This window comes from Calidris pugnax, unplaced genomic scaffold (genome assembly GCF_001431845.1).
Source record: "Calidris pugnax isolate Ruff unplaced genomic scaffold, ASM143184v1 scaffold14, whole genome shotgun sequence".
NCBI classification, from domain to species: Eukaryota; Metazoa; Chordata; class Aves; order Charadriiformes; family Scolopacidae; genus Calidris; species Calidris pugnax.
In genome coordinates this window covers 9,103,324-9,130,127 of record NW_015090793.1, presented here as the reverse complement: position 1 = coordinate 9,130,127, position 26,804 = coordinate 9,103,324, and the positions used below count along the sequence as shown (strand labels likewise).

Sequence of the window (26,804 nt, the reverse complement as noted above, 5' to 3'; positions counted from 1 at the left end):
CTGTGTTCGTTGGTTTGTTTGCAGAATCTAAAAATCATAGTTTCTTTTTGTTTTTAATTGCTGATTGAATTCTCCTTTTCTACTGCAGCAGAAAATAGTAAAAAGGACCTTCTGTTATGGTAGATGATTTTAAAACAGAAATGTATTTATTTGGCATGACAGTAGATTGAGGAGGAGATGCATCCAAGAGCTTAAAGTAGTTTATGTTTACACTGGATGAGTTAACATCTGATGCTGTTTTCTCAGTGACTTGATACTGTTTTAATCCAAAGTTGGACAACTGGTTATTTTTCTCTTTTTTCCCTTCCTGTCTAGGTATTTGCTACCAAACTGACTTACCCTCAGCCAGTCACTCCCTGGAATGTCAAAGAACTGAGGCAGGCAGTCATAAATGGCCCAAAGGTTCACCCTGGAGCCTCCATGGTCATTAATGAAGATGGATCTCGTACAGTGTTGAGTGCAAGCAGCCTGACCCAGAGGGAAGCCATAGCCAAGCAGCTCCTCACTCCTTCTTCAGGTGCACCTCAGTCAGGACTGAAGATTGTGAGTATGACAAAGGGCTTGTCGGAGCCCTCCTAGGCCTGTGGTGTTTGGGTTTTGTTATTTTTTTTTTAAATACTACTGTTACTGTGCTTGCTAGTGATTCCAATGGGCCCGCTCACAAAGACTCTTAGGGCAGGGTTATCTTATCTTTTAGTAGGTGGCTGAGAAAAAGTTGTGGAGGGATGTGAGAAGAAAAGCTTGATACTTCTTCAAATTCTAAACCAAACATTTTTCCATCCTGAATTTTCCTCTTCTCTTAATGTGCAGTGTGTGGTATTCATCTTGCCAGGTTGGGGACTAGTCTTTCTTTTACAACTGACTATTTTTGGGAAGTCTTAGCAGTATGGAAGATAAAATACTGCTTTCATTTTATGCTTTTATGTCCCCCTGCCTCCCTGCCCTTCTCAGCCAGTTCTGTCTTTTTTTCCTCTCCTTTTCTGTATCTGGAGTAGTGTTTTGGTGGGGTGTGTTTATATATGTATGTGAAGTCTTAGCAGTATGGAAGATAAAATACTGCTTTCATTTTATGCTTTTATGTCCCCCTGCCTCCCTGCCCTTCTCAGCCAATTCTGTCTTTTTTTCCTCTCCTTTTCTGTATCTGGAGTAGTTTTTTGGTGGTGGTGGGGGTGTTTATATATATATATATATATATAATTCAGTATACTTGTAGAGTAGGTACAGCACATGCAGTTGATGTGACCTGTCTTCAGGAGTCTGTTGCGCAGAATACTAGGAAGAAAATGTTTTGGATGTGTGTGTATTTTAAGATGCAGTCTTTTCAGAGACATGCATGGAAATGCCTTATAGGCAGCAACCAAAATTCTTTTGCAGGTATGTCGTCATATTAAAAACGGAGATGTCCTTTTACTGAACCGCCAGCCCACTCTTCACAGACCCTCCATCCAAGCTCACCGGGCCCGGATCCTGCCTGGAGAAAAAGTGCTGAGGCTTCACTACGCCAACTGCAAGGCTTACAATGCTGATTTTGATGGTGATGAAATGAACGCCCATTTTCCACAGAGTGAACTGGGTAGAGCAGAAGCCTACACCTTAGCCTTTACTGATGAACAGTATCTGGTTCCAAAGGTAAGTAGAACTGTCAGATAAATCTATTCCTACATGAAATCACTATGATTTTTTTTTTGGTTGGTTTGTTCTGTCTAATGATAAATGAGATTGTTGGGTTGGTTTTTTTATTTTATAGTTTATTTCTGAAATCTATTCCTGGTTTCTGTTCTGTCTCCACTGGTGGTTCTCTTCTTTAATGAATGCCCAGCACATTCAAATTGTCTCACTCCTTTTAATGTCCATAGGAGATTTAGTGAAGAGTTGTGCTGTGATGATGAGTTCTTTACAAATTATTTTAGTGCTTTTATCCATCTGGAATAATTTTGGGAGTTGCTAGCACATGACTTAATATCCCTCCCAACCTTTTTTCCTGTTATCTCTTTAGGATGGGAAGCCACTTCCTGGCTTGATCCAGGATCACATGATTTCTGGAGTCAGCATGACAATCAGGGGCTGCTTTTTCACCAGAGATCAATATATGGAGCTTGTTTACCGAGGATTAACTGACAAAAAAGGAAGAATTAAAACTTTTCCTCCTGCCATTATGAAACCACAGCGATTATGGACAGGAAAGCAGGTAGTTTATAAGTTATTTGGTTAAAGAACGCTGGCGGTTCCAAAGTAAGCAGAATGCTAATGTGAAAACCAGTGCTGCTGAGGGTTGCTGAAAAGCCAGATCCCATCATCTAATCAACACTACATAGATCTTGGTGTGTGTTATTTGAGCCATAAGAGTCGTCTTCTGTTTAAAATGATGGTATTAGAATAGCACTTTTTCCTTGCTGCTCTGAACAATGTTGCAGGTAGAAGTACAACATCGCATTTTGCAGGCTTGAGAGCAGAGGAATTTGTTAGTCATGGTAAACTAGGTTATGCCAGTCAGTGCTTTTAAATCTCCAAACTTAAAGGTTATAGGTAAATATTCTGGTATTTGACTTTTTGGTTGAGATCATCATTGGGTTGATGTAATATTTGGGAAGCCCAAGTAGATGCTCCATTTGCTACTGTTTTAAGAAAGTTTAACATTCAATCCAAGTATTATGTCTCATAATGGAGTAGGGGAAATTCTCTGCCAGCTGTTCCTGTAAAACCCAACAGACAACTTTTTCCTTGTTTTAATACACATATATACGTGTATTTATCTATTTATTGGAAAAATCTTTGGTGCCATATGTTTTTGAATAATTATGTGCCTCAGCTCATTGATCTTTCAAAGGCTAGAATAGCAAGAGGATACTCCTGTCTTGTAAACTTCAGATTTCAGAGCTTTTAAAGCTTTTCTGCCAGTGGAAAAAATGCATATAGGATGTTGCTTTTCTCCTCTGTGCCAAACTCTTTATGTTGAGAATGGAATATAAGAAATAAATAGTTCCTGCCACTCTTCCTGCTTCTTTATAGGTTGTTTCTACATTGTTAATAAACATCATTCCGGAAAACCACGCCCCACTGAATTTGACTGGGAAAGCTAAGATTGGTGGAAGAGCCTGGGTAAAGGGACCTGCAAACAGATCTCTAAATCTTGATTCAATGTGTGAATCTCAGGTATGCTGGGGAAGCAGCTCTGGAGGCTGGGCTGGGCTGTACTGGAATAAAAATGTGTATAGAGTAGAGGAATGGGAAGGGAAACAGGTGGATGACAAAGTTAAAACCAGGTATTCAGCAACAGTTACTGTCAGAAGGTGATGATTAGAGGATAGGGGTCAGGAAAAACTGTTCTGATCTGGACTGAAACAGATTCCATCTGTTTTTGTTAGACTGTGTGTCTTCATTGTTTGACTTTATAGGTGGAAAAATACAGATGGTGTTAGAAGTTTTATTTATTGTATAAATTCTGGAAGTATAGATAACCTGACCATATCTAACTGGTCACCAATACGTGGACCTTTTAAACTTAAAACTATTTTCATGTAAATTACACAGAAAAACCTGTAGAGATCACAGTAAGATCAACATTTCTATTTTCCTGAATAGCTATGTTTTATTTTTCAGGTTATTATTAGAAATGGGGAATTACTGTGTGGAATCTTGGACAAAGCTCACTTTGGCAGCTCTGCCTATGGCTTGGTCCACTGTTGCTATGAAATCTACGGGGGCAAAACCAGTGGGAAAGTGCTAACGTGCCTCGGACGCCTCTTCACTGCTTACCTGCAGCTGTACAGGGGATTTACAATGGGTGAGTAACACAAGGACTGATTCACCAGGGCTGTTGTGCAGCACTTCCTGAGATATAAAACAGACATTGCTGGGCATAATACATGCTAAGGGTTCTGTAAATAAAATTTTGCAAGAGTGTCCCTGAGCGGGGTAGCTGTTTGCCAGCCTTTGTTCTGGCTGGTGCGTAGTTGGCCTTCTAAGCATAAAGAGAAAGTATCACCTTAAGTATGTCCATCAAGTTCTCTCTTCCATCCTGCCTACTCGAAGTCTACACAGTCTAAATGTCTCGTGTTGAAATTGTGTTTATATCAAAACCTCCTATGAGTCTTTGTTTTTACTTTTCTAAAAAAGAATTGTTGCATAGAAACCAGAACCACTGATAAAGCAAGACAGAAGAAGTTTGAGGGGTTATTCAAGTTTTGCGTATCTCATTCTACTGTAAATCTTTTGCTAAATGTTTGACTTCCATTACAACTTTGCAAACTCATACAAAAATGTACTTGGCATGCAATAAAAATTTGACCCTTGCTGTGCTCTCTCTTCTTGCAATAGTTGAAATATTTCAAATTACCAAGTAGAGCTTTACAAGATGTTTTTTTACTAATGAAATACTTAAAGTATATAGCAGCAGAAGGGTTTAAATTGGCTTTGATCTGAAGGCACAGTGTGATCACTTAGAGTTATGTAGACATGGTCAGCTGGTAGACAGCAGTAGTGAGGAACAAATAGACTGCTGTGAGCCAAGGGAAAGGGAAGGAGATCTTTTGAAGTGAAGAAAGTGTTTAAGGTAAGACAAAGAAAATGTGTCTTGAGAGCCAGGGTGCAAAAACTAGACGCAAAAAGATAATGGGCCTGGGATCACTAGGGAGTTAAAACATCAGAAAAAGAGAAGTGGGATTGGAGCAAGAGTCTGGGATTTGGTGAAGATGAGATGATTCGGGACAGAGCAAAATGAGACTTTGGGATGAGATGAATAAGGTTCAGGAGAAGGAGGTGAAGTAGAAGAGACAAGGTTGTAATGGGAAGATGAGAGCAGGGCTGGAGAGGAGGAGTGAAAATAGAGGGAAGTGTGACAGGGCCGTTGGCTCCTTTGCCTTCTAAACATGTATGCAACTCACTAGTAAAGTGTCCCACTTGTCCCCTTACAACTGCTGTAACCTGAGAAGAACCTCTGGAGGTGATCTTACACAGCTCCCTGTTCAAAGACAAGTCCTGCCAGATGAGCTTGCACTGGGCTATGTCCATTCAAGTTGTGAATATCTCCAGGGATGGTGATTGTGCAACCTATCTGGGTCCTGTGCCAGCATTTGACTAGCATACTTTGTCAAAATTTTTTTATTCTTGAAAAAAATTATGTTTCCTTGTATCTTAAAAGGACAAACCCATCTTTCAGCATCTCCTCATCCATCGTGTGCTCCAGCCATTTTAGTGACCATTTTAGTGACTTTAGTAGGACCCTTTACAAAGAGCTTACAGGACTTAGGATTCCAACCTTTGATTTGTTCTAAACTGTTTTCCTGGTCCTGTCATCACAAGGGTCTGTATTTTTAGTTTACCTTTTAAAAAAAGCTAGGAAATGACAGATTCTGCAAAGTTCAGCTAATAGGAACTTTGAAGTCGATGGATGAGAAAAACCAGTTTCATGTGACTGGCCTGTAACATGTCTGCTTGTGCAAGTGCACTCACTGATTAAGATTTTATAGATACTGTTGAAGTTAAGACTTTTTAAGTTAGGGAGTTGATTTTGCACTCTTAAAGCTTAGCTTAGCTGATGTTGTGTGGGGTTTTTGACAGCCTCTGGCTTCTCCCTCAAAAAGCCACTCAGAATTATTTTTTTCTTGTCAAACTGCTGTTCTCCCAACTTTAACAATTATGGTATCTTTAATTGTGACTTTCTTTTCCAACTCTTTGCTCTCAAAATCCCTGACATAAATGTGGTTACTTCCTAGATTCTTTTTTAGTTTAGAACATTATGTGCTCTGCCTCTCTTCTTTAACAGGGATTGAAGATATTTTGGTTAAGCCTGAAGCAGACCATAAAAGACAAAAAATCATTGAAAAGTCAAGCCAGCATGGTATTGAAGTAAGTCTGTCTTGGGGAATTTTTTTCTTCCCCTATAATTAATAATTTTTGAAATCCTTCCCTTTTTAATCATGCCTGCTTAGCACCTAAAGTCCTTCGTATTTTACTTTCAGGCTGTTAGAGCTGCTCTTAATTTACCAGAAACGGCATCATGTGAGGAGGTCCGAGGAAAATGGCAGGATGCCCATCTCTGCAAAGACCAGAGGGATTTTAATATGGTTGATCTGAAATTCAAAGAGGAAGTAAACAATTACAACAATGAAGTTAACAAGGTTGGCATTGAGGCATCTGCATTATACTAATCTTGTTTGGAGACTTTCTTATTAAGTTAACGTCGATGAGGGGTGTCTGACTCTTCTGGAGTCTGAACCTTTCCATCTGTCCCCAGCATGAGGCTTCATGCACCGCCTCACCACCTCAACCTTGTCCTCCCTGAATGAGAAGATGGCTTAGTATTCAGGATGCTTTTAAAATTATAAATAAGAATGTTTGTGGTTACTTACTGTTTCATTTTTTTAAAAACCTTCAACAGGAATTGCTTTGGTTTAATATTTTATTAACAAAGTTTTTTTCCCTTCGTCCCACCACAACTCTAGGTTTGTATGCCCCTTGGTCTCCACAGGAGCTTTCCAGAGAACAATTTGCAGTTGATGGTACAGTCAGGAGCCAAAGGATCCACTGTAAATACAATGCAGGTAATGAAAGCTGGAATATTTAGCAGCTACGTGTGTTGATGTGATTTCTACTAGAATGTAAGCTATTGAGAAGCTCTTGCAAACGTTTTAATTTTTTTACTATGTTTTTCAAGAAAAAATGTTGAACTTAAGTGAGCAAAAAAGTTGGATGGAAAAGTGACATTTCCTTTTTTCCTGTTCACATTTAGATTTCTTGTTTGCTGGGTCAGATTGAGTTGGAAGGTCGAAGACCCCCACTGATGGCATCTGGCAAATCGCTGCCGTGTTTTCAGCCTTACGATTTTTCCCCGAGCTCAGGAGGATTTGTGACTGGCAGATTTCTCACTGGGATCAAACCTTCTGTAAGTTTAATACTGCTTGTGAAGTTTACTTTAATCTTGGTATTTTAATGCAGATGATCTGCAACTATAGGTAAATCACCTTTGTTCACCCTACTTTCATATGTAGCTTTTAAGAAAGAGCATAAATTGCCAGTCCTGGTGTACTTCTCTGCAGAATGCTGAAGGTATTGTGCTTATGTTTAGGAATTCTTCTTTCACTGCATGGCTGGCAGGGAAGGTCTTGTGGATACAGCTGTCAAAACCAGCCGTTCTGGATACCTACAAAGGTAAGAGGCTTGTTTTAGAATTTTAGCCTTTGAAAGGCCCTTTGGTTGGTTGGGTCTTTTTTTTTTTTGGGTTGTGTTGTGTTGTGTTTTGTTTTCTGGAGTACTGTAGACTGGAAGAAGCGCCTGCATTGCTTAGATTAACTTCAGTGTACTTGCTTTTTAGAAAAGTGTTTACTGTCTGCGTGTTGAATGTTTGTTCTAAGGCTGACTTTCTAGAGGACTAGATCAAGTGGAACTTTATCATCTCTAACTTATCTTTGGTATATAGCAGCAGCAATGAGAAATCTGTGTTTCTGCTACAAGTAAAGATGTACAAATATCAGGCAACTGTAGTTTTTCTTGGCTGCGTTGTGTGGCACTCTTCTTTATTTGAGCAACACCTCCAGTATATAGAAGATGGTGGAACTCTTTGTTTCAGAGGGTAGCGAGGGATTTTAAAGGAGGGATGCCCCCTTCTTTCTTAAAACTGTTTAAGATTGGCAGTAGGAATAGAGAGTGATTTGTTATTTCATTTTAAGTCACTTCAGTCCAAGGAAACTGGAGGGAGCAACGTACAGAAAGCTTTGCAGTATTACCACATGTTTCACCTGTATATTGTGTCTGTATGATTTTGGTTTCCAGAATTCCTGATCAGCCCTTAAGTGACCTTAAGACATTAATGAAAACAGTATTTTACACGTTAGAGTTAGATCATTCTTATTGCTTTGTGGCCTCTTAACAGTGTGGTTTTGTTTTGTTTTGTTTTTTTTCTCTTTGGAACAGGTGTATCATAAAACATTTGGAAGGACTGGTAGTTCAGTATGACCTGACTGTACGAGACAGTGATGGCAGTGTGGTGCAGTTTCTCTATGGAGAAGATGGGCTTGATATCCCTAAAACTCAGTTCTTACAACCCGAGCAGTTTCCTTTCATTGCAGATAACTATGAGGTAGAACACCTGGATCTTAAATATTTATATGGGGCGAAGGGAAAGACCGAAATGCACAGTTAACATCTGGCATGTCTGTTGGGGATACAGCGGCATTGTTGTTTCTCTCAGTCACTCTCAGATTAACCTGTTTTTATTTGCTATTGTATTCAAAATATGGAAGTGAATCTTAAATCTCTGGCATAATTTAAGCAGTCTTAATTTCAACAGAGCAACAAGTACTGTCTTTATTCTCATCTATTCTAATGCTGTAGTTGGATTCAATACAGATGACTTTACTCTTCAGTCTGTCAAGTTTAATTAACTTCCTTTTACCAGTATTATCACTGGTTATTAAAGAATGGCAGGAGTCACATAAAGATATAAGGAGTTTTGTCCCAGTTGGATTGAAAACCAATTTTTAAAATTGCTGAACATTGAGTGGCAGCAGGTGACCTTTTCAGTTTGCTTTGCCTTTTCCTCTACAGTGAGCATAGACAAAAGATTAATACATAAAACTTTCTTATAGGTAATCCAGAAGACAAACCATCTGGATGAAGCCTTAGCAAGGATGGAGTCTCACCAAGCTAACCAGCAGTTCAAAGCCATTAAAAAGTGGCGAGCCAGGCACCAAAACTCTGTGCAAAGAGAAGGGGGTTTTCTGATGTTTTCCCAAAAGAAAATGGCAAGTGTAAAAGCACAGATTCCAGGAGGAGAAATCAAAAATGGAAGAGATCCTGCTACCTTACAGGTAACAGAAGCAGCTGAATTGACTGAGCCCTTTATAAAAGTTGCAGAAATCAGTGATTTTTTTTTTTTAATGGCTTTTTATAGAATCCTAGAGTCATTTACGTTGCTAAACCTCCCCTGGCACAACTTCAGGCCATTTCTTCTTGTCCTATCACTTGTTACTTGGGAGAAGAGACCAACCCCCACCTCACTACAACCTCCTTTCGGGTAGTTGTTGAGAGTGATAAAGTCTCTCCTCAGCCTCATTTTCTCCCAGCTAAACAATCCCATTTCCCTCAGCTGCTCCTCATAAGACTTGTGCTCCAGACCCTTCACCAGCTTCATTGCCCTTCTCTGGACACGCTCCAGCAACTCAATGTCTTTCTTGTCATGAGGGGACCAGAACTGGACACAGTATTTGAGGTGCAGCTTCACCAGTGCCAAGTATAGAGGGGACAATCCCTTCCCTAGTCCTGCTGGCCGCACTATTTCTGATACAAGCCAGGGTCCTGATGGCCTTCTTGGTCAAGTGTCCCAAAGTGTTTCACAGTGTTTCACAGTCTACTTACACCAGTTACCTCTTGAAGGAATCATATGTTAGCTGTGTGGCTGAGCCGAGATTAATTTATTAAAGCCTGTGGGCCCTAGTACTAGGGCAGAGGTAAAACTGGTTTTAGAAAACAGCCGATGTTTGTGGGTGGTCTGGGGCGGATTGGTTTTGTTAGATTATTATTTTTTTTTTGGTGGTGGGTTGAGTTAGGGTTTGGTTGTTGGTTTTTTTTCCATGTATACAGAGTAGATCTCTCTTGCATGGACAGGGATCTGCTGGCTGGATGAGATCCTGTTTAAATACAATGATGAGAGGGCTGAGCCAGCCTTACCTATTATTTCAAAAATGTACTCTTGCTTAACCCTCTTGGACATCAGGGCACTAATCTATATGCTGTGACTTCTAATGAAGGTTATATGCATAGACAGAAAATGCAAATGGATGCTGCTTCACAGCCTTGCTTTCCCAAGGATTTTACCCTGGTAGAATGTGGGAAGTTAACATGAAACTCCAAGTTGAATGTCTTTGAAATATAAAGTCTCTCCTCAGCCTCATTTTCTCCCAGCTAAACAATCCCATTTCCCTCAGCTGCTCCTCATAAGACTTGTGCTCCAGACCCTTCACCAGCTTCATTGCCCTTCTCTGGACACGCTCCAGCAACTCAATGTCTTTCTTGTCATGAGGGGACCAGAACTGGACACAGTATTTGAGGTGCAGCTTCACCAGTGCCAAGTATAGAGGGGACAATCCCTTCCCTAGTCCTGCTGGCCGCACTATTTCTGATACAAGCCAGGGTCCTGATGGCCTTCTTGGTCAAGTGTCCCAAAGTGTTTCACAGTGTTTCACAGTCTACTTACACCAGTTACCTCTTGAAGGAATCATATGTTAGCTGTGTGGCTGAGCCGAGATTAATTTATTAAAGCCTGTGGGCCCTAGTACTAGGGCAGAGGTAAAACTGGTTTTAGAAAACAGCCGATGTTTGTGGGTGGTCTGGGGCGGATTGGTTTTGTTAGATTATTATTTTTTTTTTGGTGGTGGGTTGAGTTAGGGTTTGGTTGTTGGTTTTTTTTCCATGTATACAGAGTAGATCTCTCTTGCATGGACAGGGATCTGCTGGCTGGATGAGATCCTGTTTAAATACAATGATGAGAGGGCTGAGCCAGCCTTACCTATTATTTCAAAAATGTACTCTTGCTTAACCCTCTTGGACATCAGGGCACTAATCTATATGCTGTGACTTCTAATGAAGGTTATATGCATAGACAGAAAATGCAAATGGATGCTGCTTCACAGCCTTGCTTTCCCAAGGATTTTACCCTGGTAGAATGTGGGAAGTTAACATGAAACTCCAAGTTGAATGTCTTGAGATAACTCTGTGAGCTTGTCTGAAAATGCTATCTTGCTCCAGACCCTTCACCAGCTTCATTGCCCTTCTCTGGACACGCTCCAGCAACTCAATGTCTTTCTTGTCATGAGGGGACCAGAACTGGACACAGTATTTGAGGTGCAGCTTCACCAGTGCCAAGTATAGAGGGGACAATCCCTTCCCTAGTCCTGCTGGCCGCACTATTTCTGATACAAGCCAGGGTCCTGATGGCCTTCTTGGTCAAGTGTCCCAAAGTGTTTCACAGTGTTTCACAGTCTACTTACACCAGTTACCTCTTGAAGGAATCATATGTTAGCTGTGTGGCTGAGCCGAGATTAATTTATTAAAGCCTGTGGGCCCTAGTACTAGGGCAGAGGTAAAACTGGTTTTAGAAAACAGCCGATGTTTGTGGGTGGTCTGGGGCGGATTGGTTTTGTTAGATTATTATTTTTTTTTTGGTGGTGGGTTGAGTTAGGGTTTGGTTGTTGGTTTTTTTTCCATGTATACAGAGTAGATCTCTCTTGCATGGACAGGGATCTGCTGGCTGGATGAGATCCTGTTTAAATACAATGATGAGAGGGCTGAGCCAGCCTTACCTATTATTTCAAAAATGTACTCTTGCTTAACCCTCTTGGACATCAGGGCACTAATCTATATGCTGTGACTTCTAATGAAGGTTATATGCATAGACAGAAAATGCAAATGGATGCTGCTTCACAGCCTTGCTTTCCCAAGGATTTTACCCTGGTAGAATGTGGGAAGTTAACATGAAACTCCAAGTTGAATGTCTTTAGATAACTCTGTGAGCTTGTCTGAAAATGCTATGGCTAATAACTGGGTCATTTATCAGTTCTGCTGAATTTGTGTTGCTATTGACACCATGATAACATTCAAAACAGTTTGGCCTGGGGATTCATTCACCTTTTGTTAATTTTTTCTTCTTTCAGTAGATTAGGTAGCTATAAATACATGTTTGTTTCAATATGTCATAAAGCTCAGTGGGCAGACTTCCATGTCACAAGTCAGTTCCTCCTTCATAAAACAGCAAGATATGTAGAAGATAAGTTTAGCTCATTTTCTGTGTTGATTTCGTTTTTTAAGTTGGTGTTAACTTCTTTCTTTATTAAATGCGACGTTTGAAATGTTACTGAAAGACAAGCAAACTGAAGAACAGAAGTAAAACTAATTAGCATGCATAAGACGCAAGCTAAGTTCAAGTTCATGCTGGACTATTGTGCTTGAATATTGACAGCTGAAAATCAGGGAAGCTCCTTTGTCTTCCCACTTTAGAGAGGTGAGGTGGTAGTCAGCTAGAAGTAAAGACTTCAGTATGTCAAGGAGGTTCACCTCCAAGTTAAAATCATTATTAGAGGACTGTATTTCACTGATTTCTGGAGTAGTTACTACGGATAGATAACTCTGACTTTTTCAAGTTTGTAAAGAACCTTGAAATCATTTGGGATCAAAAGTGTAAGTATCAGAAAATGGAGAATGACATATTTATAGCTGAGTTGTTGTTTGCTGTGTACACCCTTAAGTTTCACACAGGTAATCTTTTCCTCCTTCTCTATTTCTTGATTGCTGAGTGAGTTAGTTTTGGTCTTACTGTGAATAAACCAGCCTGCTTAAAAATCCCCTCTTATTTTCAGTTACTGAAGATGTGGTATGAACTAGATGAAAAGAAACGAAGAAAGTATCTGAAGAAGGCCAATAAGTGTCCTGACCCAAGCCTTGGCATTTGGCGTCCAGATACTTATTTTGCATCTGTTTCAGAAACATTTGAAAATGGAGTTGAAGATTATATCAAGAAATGGGAATCTGAGAACAGACAAAGTTATATGCACCCAGCACTTTCTTCTGATAGGTAGTAACTTCCATGTCTTTACTACTTTGCACTGAGCCAAAAAAAAAAACCCCAAAGCTATTTTTGGACAGAGTTTGCTAAAGATGAAGGGTCTTTAGCAGCTCTTATTTTTGCTGTGACCTTCATGAAATGAAGTGGTGGATTTCGGGATGTTTCCTGAAAGCCAAGTGTGCTTCATGTGCAGCGTATGTTTCTTTCAAACATGAATTTTCTGTGCTGCTAAGGGCTTTGGCAAAGGCTTTATGGAGTAACAGCAACATATTGCTGTCCCCCTACATATAAAACAATATTTTAAAGTAATGGTTAAAAACCAAACAATGCTCTTGCTGCACCTTTGAGTTAGCAGTGCAGTTAAGATGAGCAAGTGCGAGTAAATGGATTCTCTTTTGACGTTATGGGAATTAGCAGAAGTAAAATATGGTTTGGCCAAGGCCTCAGTTCTGTGATAATGGGCTGTCTTGGTCAGATTAGATTGGGAGAGATAATTTTACAGTTTCTGGTGTGTATTTATCCATGAGTTACCAGGAGTTCTTTATTTTGTACTGCATTGAGCTAAACCTCTTCTTATTTCCTGTCTTCAGATTAAAGGATTTGTTGTATTTGAAGTGGCAGCGATCTCTTTGTGACCCAGGAGAAGCTGTGGGTCTTCTTGCAGCTCAGAGTATTGGGGAACCTTCCACACAGATGACTCTGAACACCTTCCACTTTGCTGGCAGAGGTGAAATGAATGTCACGTTGGGTATTCCAAGGTGAGAAAACTGTGTTCTCAGTGGGTCCTTTGCCATTTTTGGCACTTAGGTAATAGCGCTTAATCTCACCGGCAGTATCTGTGTCATCTTGAGGGCAAATGATCCTTCGGTTTAATTGTAAATTGGGCCTGTTCAGAATTATGTTAATGTTTTACAATTTTATGGTTGTTATAGTTCATTTTCCAGATACAAAATATTTGTGAAGGACCCTTTCTCTTATCTGATGTGTATAGCAAGTAGCTTATTTATTTCTGTTTTTTATTCAGTACAGTATAAGCCTAAAGAAATGAGGCCTTGTGGGTTTGCCCTCTGCTGACTTCTTCCCCCTACTAACTTTAAAACCTATTTTTCATACACCAAATTTCACTGTAATTACTAAATCTTGCAGGTTCAGTATTGTTATCACCTCTGTAGAAAGAGGCGTGTTTTATAGCAGCCAGGTTTCCCCTGGCACTTCTGTGTGGTGACAGTGACTTTTATCAGTGCAGGTGTGTTTACCAGCCAGTCATCAGCTCGTTCTGAATAACACGGGCTTCGTGGGTGGCTGTGGCTGTGGTGGGAGATGGTTGTGTTACTTCATAGAAGCAGGAGAGGGGGAGAAAGCGTGAGGAGGCATACATTATGCGTCTGTAGGAAACAGGCTTCCTTAGTTCTTCTGTTCTGGGAACAATTTATCATCTGCAGTCTCCTCCCGTAGTTGGGGTGATAACCCAGTTGAGGCAGCAGGGCTACTGGTGTGCTGTGCCTGATGAGCAACCAGAGAAAAGAAAAGCAGCACTGCAACATTAACCACAAATCTTGATGCATATGGCTTTGGTGGGGCTGGCGGTTGCTGCATGCTGCCTAATTAAATGAGCTAGATATTTATTTGATCGCATAGTGCTTTTATTGCTTAATTTGGAATATCATTCTTTATCTAAAGGTTGCGGGAAATATTGATGGTGGCCAGTGCAAATATTAAAACACCAACGATGAGTGTTCCTGTGTTCAATACCAAGAAAGCTCTCAAGAAGGTGAAACAGCTTAAGAAACAGCTCACAAGAGTGTGCTTAGCTGAGGTGAGCCCCTTATTCTGTGTGTCCTTTGAGAGTCTGCAAAACAAAATTTCTTATTTGAGCTCATCAGTTAGTGTGGCTTTGTAGCAGTTTCTGTTTTTAGAGACTTATCTGTGGGTGCAAAATGAGAGGGTCCTTTCTTTTCACCTCTTGCATACTGAACCTGTAATATCTGCTAGGAGTTGGAGCATTGAAAGGAAGTGCAGTTACCGTGGCTGTATGAGACTTGAATTCAATTTAATTTGGTTGAGCATTGTCACAGGCTACAAACTCTCTATAGAATGTAAAGGGGGAGGGTAATAGTTCATACATAGCGGTAGTATAATGGCAGGGAGGAATTACGTTTGTTGCCATAGCCTTGTTTTGGTTATTTTCTCAAGTTCATTTTTTGTCAATCTCTAGAATTGGAGGGCTTTTGTTTTGTCTTTAAGAGACAAGCCAATCTGGCTGTGACTGGCATAGTAGAGACCTTTCCATTTGCTCCCCACTGCTTCCTAGGCTCATACAAGTAGCTGTGCTCAATAAAAGCAGAACGTGTGACTCCTTGGAGACTCAATACACGGAAGTCTGATGTACTCTGTGCTCCCTGTATTCCCAGGAGTGCAGTCTTGTGCTCTCCTGCATGCCCTGCCCTCTTCTGCCTTACCCTTTCAAGGGGAAAGCAGCAAGGATAGAATTAAGACTCAGTTCTGTGCTGAAATACTGTCATGCTCAATGAGCGTGAATTGAAGCTGTTGGCCTGCTCTCGTGAAGGACTCTGGGAGGTGAGGCTGTTCTCACAGTATTGTCTAAGTTAATTGTTGAGAGGCATTTAAGCCAAAGAGAGTGCAACAGAGTCAAGTTCTTTTCACCCAGGAGCTGCCACACAGCCTCCAGAAAAGTTTGCCAGTTAGCCTTGTGTAATTCTGGTCTCCTGTGGAAACCATTGGAATTGCAGGAAGTAAATGAAGTGCCTTCATGAAAGGAGTGACATTCCTACTTGGGGCTTTTGTAGGTCTTGCAGAAAGTTGAGATAGAGGAATCTCTGCGTGTGAAGTGCAAGCAGAACAAACATCGCCTCTACAAAATCAAATTCTATTTCTTGCCCCATGAATATTACCGAGAGGACAAGTGTGTGAAGCCCAGGGAGATCTTGCACTTCATGGAAACAAGGTGAGTTTACTTACAGATATTCAATATTTGCTCTTCTTTTGTCTGCCCCTGGGCTTGAAGGGTCACTGCATGTTGTTTATTACTGCTGCTATGGCTTTCAGAGCAACAGCTTTCTGCAGAGGCGCCTGCAGAAGCATCTACACAGCTGCTTTTTATATCTTAAATAAAACTGCATCTGTGGCATGGTGACAATGCAGAATTGTACCAAAGCAGGCCTTTCTCATGTCTCTGATGTGTTAGAAGAAACTTCTAAGCAACATCTAATTCGTTATCTTTGGATGCTTAAGCATTTATTACCAGCAAATATGTTTGAATACTTTAGGTATCCCTTGTGCTCTCATTGAAAAGAATTAAACCTTAATTTTTTCAAATTATTTTTGAAAAATAAATACATTTGAAAAGGCTGATCTTTTTGTTCCTCTTCCTTTTTTTCCCATGCATCCTTTCCCATGTCTGGCTGAATTTGTGTAGTTAAAAATAGAACATTTAACGATAAGAGTCTACTGAAAGCTATTTTTGTTTGGCAAAAAAAGGCTTCATTGATTTCTTCCTCGTTCAGACCACATGAGTTCAAGCTGGGTTACTTTATTTAACAATTTTGCATGTGCTCATTGGCTTAAAAAAGAAAAAAGTCTGGTAGTAACCCATGTCTTCTGGTCAATTTTACCTGCAGATTTTATGTCCAGATGAGCTTATAATTTTAAGTTGTAGATGCATGGCTATGTCTGTGATGGTAAGAGAGATGACAGCAACCTTTTTATTCCAAAAGGAATGGGGAAGGGACAAGAAGAAAAATTATTTGCCTTATCCTATAAGTACTTCTGCATCCGCCAGAGAATATGTCCTGTCATGAGTACACTGGCTTCTTAAACAAAATAAATTAATTTTCTGACAACTTGAAATTGACTGCAGTACTGCTGAGCTTTGACATTCTGGGTTGGTGCTTCTTCCAGGTTCTTTAAAATTTTTCTGGAAGCAATTAAAAGGAAGAGTGCAAAGATGGCATCTTTTACAGAAGTCAGCACCAGGAAGGCAACTCGGAGAGATTTAGACGGTGATCAGGACAAGGTACAGAAAAACACCTGACTTTTATTTTTGAGAACCAGAATTTGGAAAGGCATAGCATGTTTCAGTATGAACATGAAATGTGTAAATACTAATTACTTCTTAAATATTTTCTTTGTGCATAAACTGTCCTTGGATTCTCATAAAATTAACAAGGAAATTAAAATTATTGTGTATTTCCTAGTGTAAGTAAGACTGTACTCTGAAAATGCCTGTTTATTTCAGCTTCAGTGAGATAAAAGCATATTACTCTCCATTTGCTCCCAGATCAATGTCCTGTTGTAGCAGTGGTTGTCAAAACTTTGGGGAATATCCTTTAGTCATTGAAAGGTTTTTTGCATGTTCCTTCTGGCACTCCTCTCCCATCAAGGACTGTCATATAGACAGGCTGATGGCTTAGCTATCTTCTAGATGTTCATCTTGTTTAACGTTAAAGTTGTCATGAGTGTAAGTTCATTATTTCTTTATAGTAGTGGGCTTACAGAAATTAATTTGTCCTTAAAGGTAGACCACTGAAAAAGGGATTGTTAAATTCCAAATGTTTGGTTAAAGCCTTTTGAGGCAGTTGATGCTTTGTCCTGTTTATCTGGTCTGTCATGGATTTGTAGACACAAAATAATCAGGAAGCTCCAGCAGAGGAAGAAGAGAACATTGTTGATGCGGAAGCTGATGAAGGAGATGGTGATGCTACAGAAGCAAAACAGAAGAAGAACCAGGAAGAAGAGGTAATGATTTTCTAGGTGCTCAGCACTGCATGTTAATTCCCAATTTCCTCTGCCTTGGTTTGATTTGGGAAGGAAAGCTTCCATTGAAACAAAATGCTGAAAAAACCCAAACCCCACTTGAAAGGGGATAGGAGAGTCTCTGCTTTGTGCTGATCAGTTTTGATTTGGATGGGGGGAAAACTAGCATAAGACTTACAGCTTATAGCTGAGCTTTGCAATGACCTTGGTTGAGCCTGATCACTGCTGTCCTTCAAGAGTAACACAGAACCATGCAATTTAGAGGTGGAAGGGATCTGTGTTTTTCTGAAGCCTTGTTCTTCAGCCATAGAGTAGATGTGTTGGGCCATCAGGGTGTCTGTGCTGTAGTTCTTCTTAACTTATTTATTGCTAATTTCATGCCATTACTTGTTTTTAAAAGTTTATTGTGGTTCTCAGTAAATATTCTCTGTGGCTCTTTATGTTTCTCTGTGTTCACTACTTCATGATTACAGCAAGAGGGTACAGTAATTTAAAATCCTGAGGGAATCCCGTCATCAGAGTTGGATTATGGGAAGAGCCTTTTTTGGGGGGAGAAAACTAAATTCTGCTACAGTCCCAGTACTATACTATGTAGCATCCCAGGCTGTATTGAGGAATAATGGCAAGATTATAAAGGAATAGACACTGAACAAAATCTGTTGTATTATTTTTCTGTACAACAGAATTGCATTTTCATTGTGTCATAGTCAAGGCACTTGCAATTCAACTGTCAAGAATATTCTCAAATAAAACTGTTTGTGGTGTGCTTTGTTTCTGCACATGGTCTGGCTTAGATAAATGGGACATTATTTCTTTGTAGGTTGATTATGAAAGTGAAGAAGAGAATGGGGAAGAAAACATTGATGAGAATCTAGAAGATGAAGAGGCTGAATCGGAAAAAGAAGAAAGAGCTCCCGGTGCTGAAGAAGATCAGAATGAAGCAGACGGTGATGATTCTCAACATCTTTCCTTTATGTCTCAGACTAAAAAAGACAAAACTCGTTTACTTCAGCCAGCAGAGTTGCGAGTGAATGCTGTTCTGGACAGCCACCCATCAATACAGGATTACATGTTTGACACTGAAAATGAACTCTGGTGTGAGGTAAGGTGGTGGTGTCTGGAAACATCTGTGTGTGGTTACTCAGTGGTTGCATGTAGCTCCCGTAGCAAATGGATGGGTGGAGTGCTGCTTTTTTGTCTCAACAATGCTGTATTAATAGAGAAAAATGGCAGTACAAATGTACTTGACATAATTTTTAGTAACATCTAATTTTCAGAACCCTTGATGAAACTTTTTTTAAAAACATGTTTTTTACATGTTTGTTGTGTTTTTAATCTAAATATATGGTGCACCACTGTGTTGTTCTTGATAAATGAAAGGGATGGCTGGACAGCTGAAAAAGTCTTAGCATCTTTAAAAGTCAAACCAACAAAACCCACAACAAACACATATCCCACCACCCTAAGAAAAGGCACCCAAAAACCAACAGTCATTTTAAATTAATTGATCTTGAAAGCAATCTAGATGAATGGTCTTGGGTTGTGATGTTCTTATTAGCAGCTTTCAGCTGTAATTCTAGTCAGACGTTTATGTTCCTGTACACATAACTAGGATAATTCCAGTTGTCTATTTTTTTCCTAAATAGAAGTAGGCTGGTTATTGAGCCTAACATTCAGCTTCCTTACAGAATGCTACACTGGGTCTTTTTTTCCTCTTAGGTTTCATTGGCGCTTCCGTTGATGAAGGTGTACTTTGATCTCTCCTCCTTGCTTGCCTCTGTCGCACGAAGCACAGTCATCCACGAAGTGAAGGGGATCACGCGATGCTTGTTGAATGAAAGTACCAATAAGCAAGGAGAGAAGGAATTTGTCCTGCAAACCGAAGGGATAAACCTTGCAGAGCTGTTCAGATACTCTGATGTACGTAATCTATTCATAATCCTGAAACTTGAATGGTCTTTTGTGTTCTAGGGAGTGATGGTGGATGATGGGTCCCATTTACGTGGCTTTTCAGGCCTTAAATTCTCTTCCTCCTCCTTTTTCCCCCAGATGTGTTCGGAGCTCAGCAGAGCCTTTTCTCAGGGGCAGCTTGCAAATTAGTTTTTGTGCAGCAGCCCAGTGTCTAATGACAGATAATTCCACACCACACTTGTAAATGTCTCTAAATGTTACTTGAGGGAGTTCTTCCATCTAAATGAATTGCAGTACTTGGAGATGAATAGGTCTGTTACGTCATCTAGCCCATAAATCTACAAATATGGGGATTGTTTTATGCTACATCTTCTCTACTGCTTTTGCTAGAAGTTCTGGCTGGTTGAGACAGACTGGACACTATGTTGTCTTGCTTGGAAGACTTTACATGTTCATCTGCTGCTTGGGAAGGTTTTTTTTTTGCTTTTTATAATATCAGGTCATTTTCTTCTGTGCTGAGTTTTGGTTCCAATACTCTTACTCACATACATGCTATGAGGTTTTGGTTCCAATACTCTTACTCACATACAAAATGCTATGATCACTAGCTTAAACATAAATCCCCAGAGGAATTTTTGTCTGTAGTTGACTCCAAGCTGCACCCTAGTTGTTCTGCAACTGTTGGTGCTGCTTAAGCTAATGAAAAATGGAGGAAAAAAAGCTATATTCACTTAAGTTGTTTAGAAAGAGAAAGTGACTACTGTCGTATATGGTGTCTAACTACTGTCCTATCTTGTATCTGTCATTTTTTTGTTTTCAGATTTTGGACCTGAACAGACTTTATTCCAATGATATTCATGCCATGGCTAAGAATTATGGAATTGAGTCTGCCCTGAGGGTGATTATAAAGGAAATAAAAGATGTATTTGCTGTATATGGTAAGATTTCATTGTATTTTTAAACATATTTTTTATTATCATATAAATGGGAAAACCCAGCCATAGTGCTTATGAAATGATGTTTTTGCATGATCTTCATTTATGTGTGTATTTCTACGTTGCACCTTTTCCTCATTTTAATCATTATAATGCCTTCTGTGAAGATTTCCTTAGTTAATTGTTAGGTTCCATTTAATCAGTAGAAATTTCACGAGGCAAGGCTGAATTTATCCCCCTTTCACAGAGCTTTTCCACTTGGGTATATTTATTTTTTGCAAGGTGGAAGGTCCAGACAAATTAACTATTAAATTCTAAGGAACCTAACTGTGTTAGACTGCATAGAGCTTCTGCCAACAGGCTTAATCTTGCCTCCCTGTAGCTTTTTAATGATGGGACTGTAGGCTCCATTTGAAGTGAAGTTTTTATATCTTTCCTAAAATAGCTGCGCTGCATTGTCTGAATGCTCTGCTCTCTGCATAGATTTTTGAGGGAGTCCAGGCAGCTTGGGGAAGATGCCTGACTTCATAAGCTGCTAAAGTTAGGCATGTTGAATTTCCCTTAATTGAGCTAAGTCTCGCTATGAATTAAACTATTGAAAAGAGGGAAGATTGATACAGTGGGAATTTTAGTAACCAGTTACATCAGACAGTTTTGCCAGCTGGCAGCCCACAATGGTCTGACCTTCAAGTTTCTCAAGAACTGCCAGGTAAATGTTGACAGAGCTGTTAATGATCCTCCATTACACGGACTCCACAAGCGTTATGTAAAAATAAGTGCTATTTCTTTTTAGCCTAAATGGGGTTTTCTGTGGATGCCTAATGTCACGCACAGAAAATATCAGAATCTTTCTGATTCCAGTGGCTGGCTGCTGCAGGCCGCGTGGTGAGGGGCCTGAGCTCGTCCCATCACAAATGGATGGATGTGCCATCCCCCTTCTGCGTAAACAAAGATGATGCAGACCTTCCTGATTTTATGTAGAGAAACTCTGCCATCTCACAACATTCTTAACATTTCAGTTTCCCTGGAGAGAGATTGTTGTATATTATAGCGAGGTCTGGCTCTCTTGGATATTTGAGGGGAGCAGTTAAGCCAGCTACACACAAAGAGGTGCAACTGCCAGAAGAATGTTAATAGAGATGTTCCCTATGCTGATTAGATTCAGGGGATTTAATTGATTTAATTTAGACCTGATTTATTTAGAAAAAACCCACAACCTTAGCTCTTGAACGCTCTGATGGTTGCTCTTTCTTGTGTTCTTAGGCATTGCGGTAGACCCTCGGCACCTTTCACTTGTGGCAGATTACATGTGTTTTGAAGGATTTTATAAACCGCTGAATCGTATTGGAATTCAGTCCAACTCCTCCCCTCTGCAACAGATGACATTTGAAACCAGCTACAAATTCTTGAAGGAAGCAACAATGATGGGTAAATGGTTTAGTTTGAACTATACTGCTGTGGCATTTCACATATGCTTTGCTTTCATCGTAACTTTCCACTGTTTTGAGTAATGCATAATTGCATTAGAAAAAAATGCCAGAGGCTAAAATTTTAATTAAGCCCTTGCCTAGGAAAACGTTCCAGATGTTTTTAATAAAATTCTGTCAGCTTAAATGAAGTCAGCTCCCACATGTAATTTGTGGGGTCTGTGACTCCTTTCTTTAGGAATTAAGATAGGCATTTTTATAACAAACCTTAAGATTGTCAAGATTTCTTATAGCAAAGCCTTTTAACAGACTACTAAATCTGCCTTTTTTCTGTCTCTACCATTAAAATTGTCATCCCTGCTTTGTTTTCATGTTTGTATTATAACTCCCATATTTTCATCTCTTCTCTAATCTTGCTATTCAGAATTTTATTGTGAGAGCAGTCCTCCTGGTTGCTATTTCAATTCTGTTTTTCTTCTGCTTTGTAGCACTTTATTATCTTTACTTTTTGCCTCAAACACAGGCAAAGGGTCAGACTCACTAGGCTTCTGGTGCCAGTTGAGATGCCTGAGTGTCCTTTCTTCCTGCTAGTTGCTGCTCTGGAAGGTGTAGAGGTCGCATGGCTGCATGGATCATCTAGGACACTTACAATAGCACTAGCCACCTACATTTAGGAGTCTATCCAAAAAACTTGTGCTCTAAATCTGTCATTAAGACAGTTTGCTTGATCTCATGCTTTGGATACTAATTGCATCTCTGTTTTGCAAATAGTCTTGGTTTCTGTTGCTTGCCAATTGGATGCTCCTCTTCTTGGGTGCTCCTGTGCTGCCTCCTTTGCTACCTAATACAAACAGGAGAAGCTATCAGCATGATCTCCTCAGCTGCAATCTTAAACTGCCTCGCACAGATGTCAGGGATGCTTTTATCACTGATCCCATTTTGTTAATGCTGGTTTTATGCCTTTCTGGGAAGGTAGTTTGGGTTTTAATGAATACTATCGGTTACAACTGACTTAAAATTAATCTGAAAATCAAAGGGCAAATTGTAAATCTAGGGTGAAATTGAGTAGAAGAGGATGTTTCCTGCACAGTTGCACTCTTGCTCTGGGTTTACATTGTATCACGTATTGACTTAGAAATAACATAAGGTTTTTGCCAAGTGAAACGTAATTATATTTAAGGATAATATTATGAATAAAGACACGAAGTGTGTACTGACAGAAGGGCACGGTGAATTGGCAGGAAAGTGACACTGATTACAAGTGGAGGGAGTTAGTGATTTCACCAAGATAGAAACCAAAGCCATAACGTGGATTGCAGCAGTCTGGATCTCATTTGCCTTCATGTAACCGATAACTTGACTGTACATTTAAAGAGACACTGCAAGGGTGTGCTTGCTTATGGCCTGGACCAGCAAGAAGAAAAAATGAAGGCTTGTGACTGCTGTGCACAGCTAATGTAAGAAGTGCCATTAGAGTGCAGGTGTGACCCAGCAGACTGCTGGTGAGGGTTCAGTCTGCAGAGAGCACAGTGCATGGGAAGGGAGACCCCTTTGGCTGTTGGCTCAAAGAATAACTCTTTGTTGACATCATGGGAGCAAACAGGACAGTTATGACTGGTTTGTTTAATGATTGAACAAAGGACCTTTTTTTTTTTCCTTCAGCTGACACACATTTAGGAGCAGCTATTTAATTATTTAGCTGTAGCTGAGATCAGAGCTGCGGGCACAGGGCTTGGTGCAGCTCCTCCCCCCATCCTCACTATGACAGAAAATTCAGGACATTTTGCTCAGTAGAGTAAAGATGACCCAAACTTAGCAGAAGCTTGACAATTTTATTTCCAATCTTCCAACTGCTCTGATGACAAAAGTCCAGCTTGCTGTAGTTGGGATGAATGAAAAACAGCCTGGTGCTTATAAAAACAGTGAAAGCAAAATAGTCCTAGCCAGACATATCATCTGGAGAGCTTCCAAATTTCTGTGACACTATTTCGCTACAGTGAGTAACCACAAAATCAAAGGAATTCATGGAATGTCTCTTCAGTGAAAAGTTCTCTTCGTATCTAGCCAGAAGGATTTAAAATCCACATCAAAAGGATTCACTCTAACAAAAGAAAAAGGCAGCACTGAAAAGGGTATCTTTTTGGTTTTGCCTCAGTGATATATTTTTTTAGTGATGTGTTTAATCAGCAAAATGTGTTCACCGGAAAGTCGAATCTGCGTTCTCTTGGAATTCAGAATGTGTTGTCTTTTCATGCTGAATAGGGAGAGTGTTAGTGATGTGTGGCCTAATTCTCTGCTTGCACAAAAAGATTGGGATGAGATAATAGCTATTTTAGGAGGGGGTAGGAAGAGTTTTGAAATTCTCTCAGAAATGCAAATTCAATCTGAGCAGTACCCACGCTGGGGGGGGGGGCTCCACCATATGACTTCGTGCATGTAGACCAAAATGCTTATTCAATCTGAGCAGTACCCACGCTGGGGGGGCTCCACCATATGACTTCATGCATGTAGACCAAAATGCTTGCTTTTCAGCACTGACCTGTGACAAACCTTTGGAAACATCCTAATATGATTTTGTTTGAATTCTGTTACAGGTGCCCATGATGAGCTGCGATCCCCTTCTGCATGTCTAGTGGTTGGAAAAGTTGTGAAAGGAGGGACTGGTTTGTTTGACCTCAAGCAACCCCTTACATAGTATTTTGGTTAGAACTTAAGGATTCTGACTAAAATGTTCATCATAACAGATACATATGCTTTACGGGCATGCAACAAGGGCACATACTATGTCCCCAGTCATCTTCCCTGTGCCAACAGGTTTGTTAATCTGGATACCTGATGAGCCTAATCGATTTAATGAGAATGCCTGCACCTATAGGAGCTATCCTTTGATCCAAAGAAACATTTATTTACTGTTCATTAATATAAAAAATGAGATTATTGGTTTACATAGAAAATAATAAAATGAAGGAGACCGTCTGGGTCTCAAAGAGGCCATGCAGCAGCTGTGGCAGACAGAAGTCAAAGCAGAATCTGTTTATGCTGTCTCATTTTTGCAGGACAGAATCCCATCTGGGTGGGCAGTGACTTTTATAACCTTTAGAGGATGCATCTTCCTGTTCTGCTACTTCATTTATTAAAAATTATGTGTCTGTGACACAATTGTTAAATTTCTTTATTAGTTGAAGACCAGAATTCAGACTGTTCATGGTTTCTCTAGGCATTTTCCAGTACCTGCCTACGACTTCTTTGTATGGAACAGATCTCTACTCAGTGAGAAATTTGACATTTGATAAAATTTATTCCTTAAATGGCAACATGAGCTGCTGTAACAGCAACTACACAAAAGATTCCTGTAAGAATTTCTGAAACAGAGTTTTTAAACTATTTTTGCTTAAATATTCTGTATCAAAGAGGATATTTAATAAAGAACATCGCAACGAAATATTCTGAACACCCTATTCTGTGGCTGTGTTACTGAGAGAATTTTGTCACCTGGCCAACAGCCATCAGTTTGGCTGTTAACAATCATGTAGCCGAGAGCCACTCTTCAGAAATCAGACTTCCTTATTTACATTCGATTTTAATCAGAATGAAATGCACATGAGCAGTTAAAATTCTTCTGAGTTCACTCACTACCATATAGGCAAGTTTTCTAACCAATTTTAGCCCCGGATCGCTCTCAGCGGTACCCCCAAGCTGGTGGAAGAGTGCCAGAACTCACTTAGCCAGCTGAGGAGCTCCTGCTTCCAGTGAAGCTACACTAACGGGGATCAGGTCAGGTAGTGGGAGACGTTGGCTTGGGATTGTGAAAGAGCCTCTCTGGAGTATCTCAATGGACTTCCATCGAGTGGTCTCACCCCTTTAAAGCTGTGTCAGATGGACTGCAAGCCGCGCTGAAGCTTAACAAATGCATTAGGCCGGTAAGCTCTCTGGTTTCACGCTGCAAATCTTCATAAAAGATTTCCTTGTGTCTTTCTCCAATCTTAGCACCTGCGCCGTATTTCACAAAAATATGTCATTCTGCGAACAACCTGGACAGAATTAGTTGGATACAGCTTAATGGTTAGATGGGAGAGCACAAATGTGGTAACAAAAAGTTTTTTAATTTCAGGCTACAGTCTATACTGTTACAGACCATTTGCTCAGAAGGATCCCCAGAAGGCATTCACAGTCCTGCAATGAATAGCATTTATGCCACATTCACACTTTGGAGCTATAGCATCCTTTAATGCTCCAAAGAGTTTGACCAAAATAATTCATGCATCCAAGTGTTCATATCACTTCTCTGTGAATCTTAAGAAGTCGCTTTGAATGTGTCATGATAATTAGCTGTCCTTAGAGATACAGAGCCATGAAACACAAGGAAGTTCACTAGCCTTCTATTTTGGCATAGCATATCCACATACAAATTCTGCATATTTGAAATGTGCGTATGTGAAATTGTGCTGTGCTGCAACTGGAAAGGGATGGAGTCTCCCGAGCAAACCAGTGTCCTTTTCTAGGCACCAGCTTGTGGTTTTGTTGCTGTGTGAAGCTCCTGTGGCCAGCGTTGCATGTAGCAGCCTTTCTGGCCAGCCTGCTTGCTGCTTCAGTGGTGAGAAGCAGCCCTGTGAGGTGGTGGGGGAGCAGGCAGCCAGCACCCTTCAGGGGAGCAAGGCCTGTGGGTGCTCAATGAGCAGGGCCTTAAAGTACCTATTAAATGTTACATAGTCTCCTTTTGGGAAAACACTCTGAAGTAATTGTCCTTTGCTTTCCACCACATTGTGTGTCAAACTGCTGTGGAACTGGCTGTGCAGGAAATGGTGATGAATTCAGTAGGTGGTGGGTCCTCCTCCCAGGTTATCTGATGCTGATTTCAATAGAACCTTTTCCAAAATGTCCTCTGGCAGTGACAGGATGAGCCAACCTCCGCTTTCGGTTTTGAGTTACCTGTAAAATTTTGGTACGGGCCAGGATCCAAAAAACCTATTCTGATCTGTACTGAAAGAACTGATGCTGGAGGAAAGCCCCGAACATTACGATTTGGATCTTACCTAACGTCTGCTTAGGAAAGCAAAGTAGGTGGCTGTTCCTGTTCAGGGGCAAAAGTAACAGGGGAGAAAGTGTGGCAGGACCTCAGATGAGAGTTTGTGTCTTCAGGGCTGGAGAACTGTGTGTGTTTTGGCACGTAAATGGGCTAATTCTATACTGTGAAGAAAAGGC

The 26,804-nt window shown here is 40.3% G+C and overlaps 1 protein-coding gene across 1 annotated transcript in view; it reads left to right on the top strand.

The window, feature by feature from the left end:
• The window catches only part of POLR1A (polymerase (RNA) I polypeptide A), a 38,680-nt gene extending 13,627 nt beyond the window's left edge, over positions 1–25,053 (top strand). The window contains exons 14-34 of the mRNA XM_014936097.1: positions 1,997–2,188; positions 3,010–3,153; positions 3,601–3,784; positions 5,765–5,847; positions 5,961–6,119; positions 6,444–6,542; positions 6,731–6,883; positions 7,067–7,149; positions 7,912–8,077; positions 8,586–8,807; positions 12,351–12,565; positions 13,147–13,314; positions 14,237–14,372; positions 15,364–15,521; positions 16,475–16,589; positions 17,195–17,311; positions 18,150–18,431; positions 19,049–19,249; positions 20,061–20,178; positions 21,439–21,603; positions 24,197–25,053. Coding sequence (XP_014791583.1) covers positions 1,997–2,188; positions 3,010–3,153; positions 3,601–3,784; positions 5,765–5,847; positions 5,961–6,119; positions 6,444–6,542; positions 6,731–6,883; positions 7,067–7,149; positions 7,912–8,077; positions 8,586–8,807; positions 12,351–12,565; positions 13,147–13,314; positions 14,237–14,372; positions 15,364–15,521; positions 16,475–16,589; positions 17,195–17,311; positions 18,150–18,431; positions 19,049–19,249; positions 20,061–20,178; positions 21,439–21,603; positions 24,197–24,297 — 3,261 coding nt within the window. The 3' untranslated portion in view covers positions 24,298–25,053. The remainder of the gene's footprint in view (positions 1–1,996; positions 2,189–3,009; positions 3,154–3,600; positions 3,785–5,764; positions 5,848–5,960; positions 6,120–6,443; positions 6,543–6,730; positions 6,884–7,066; positions 7,150–7,911; positions 8,078–8,585; positions 8,808–12,350; positions 12,566–13,146; positions 13,315–14,236; positions 14,373–15,363; positions 15,522–16,474; positions 16,590–17,194; positions 17,312–18,149; positions 18,432–19,048; positions 19,250–20,060; positions 20,179–21,438; positions 21,604–24,196) is intronic.
• Positions 25,054–26,804: the final 1,751 nt, after the last annotated feature.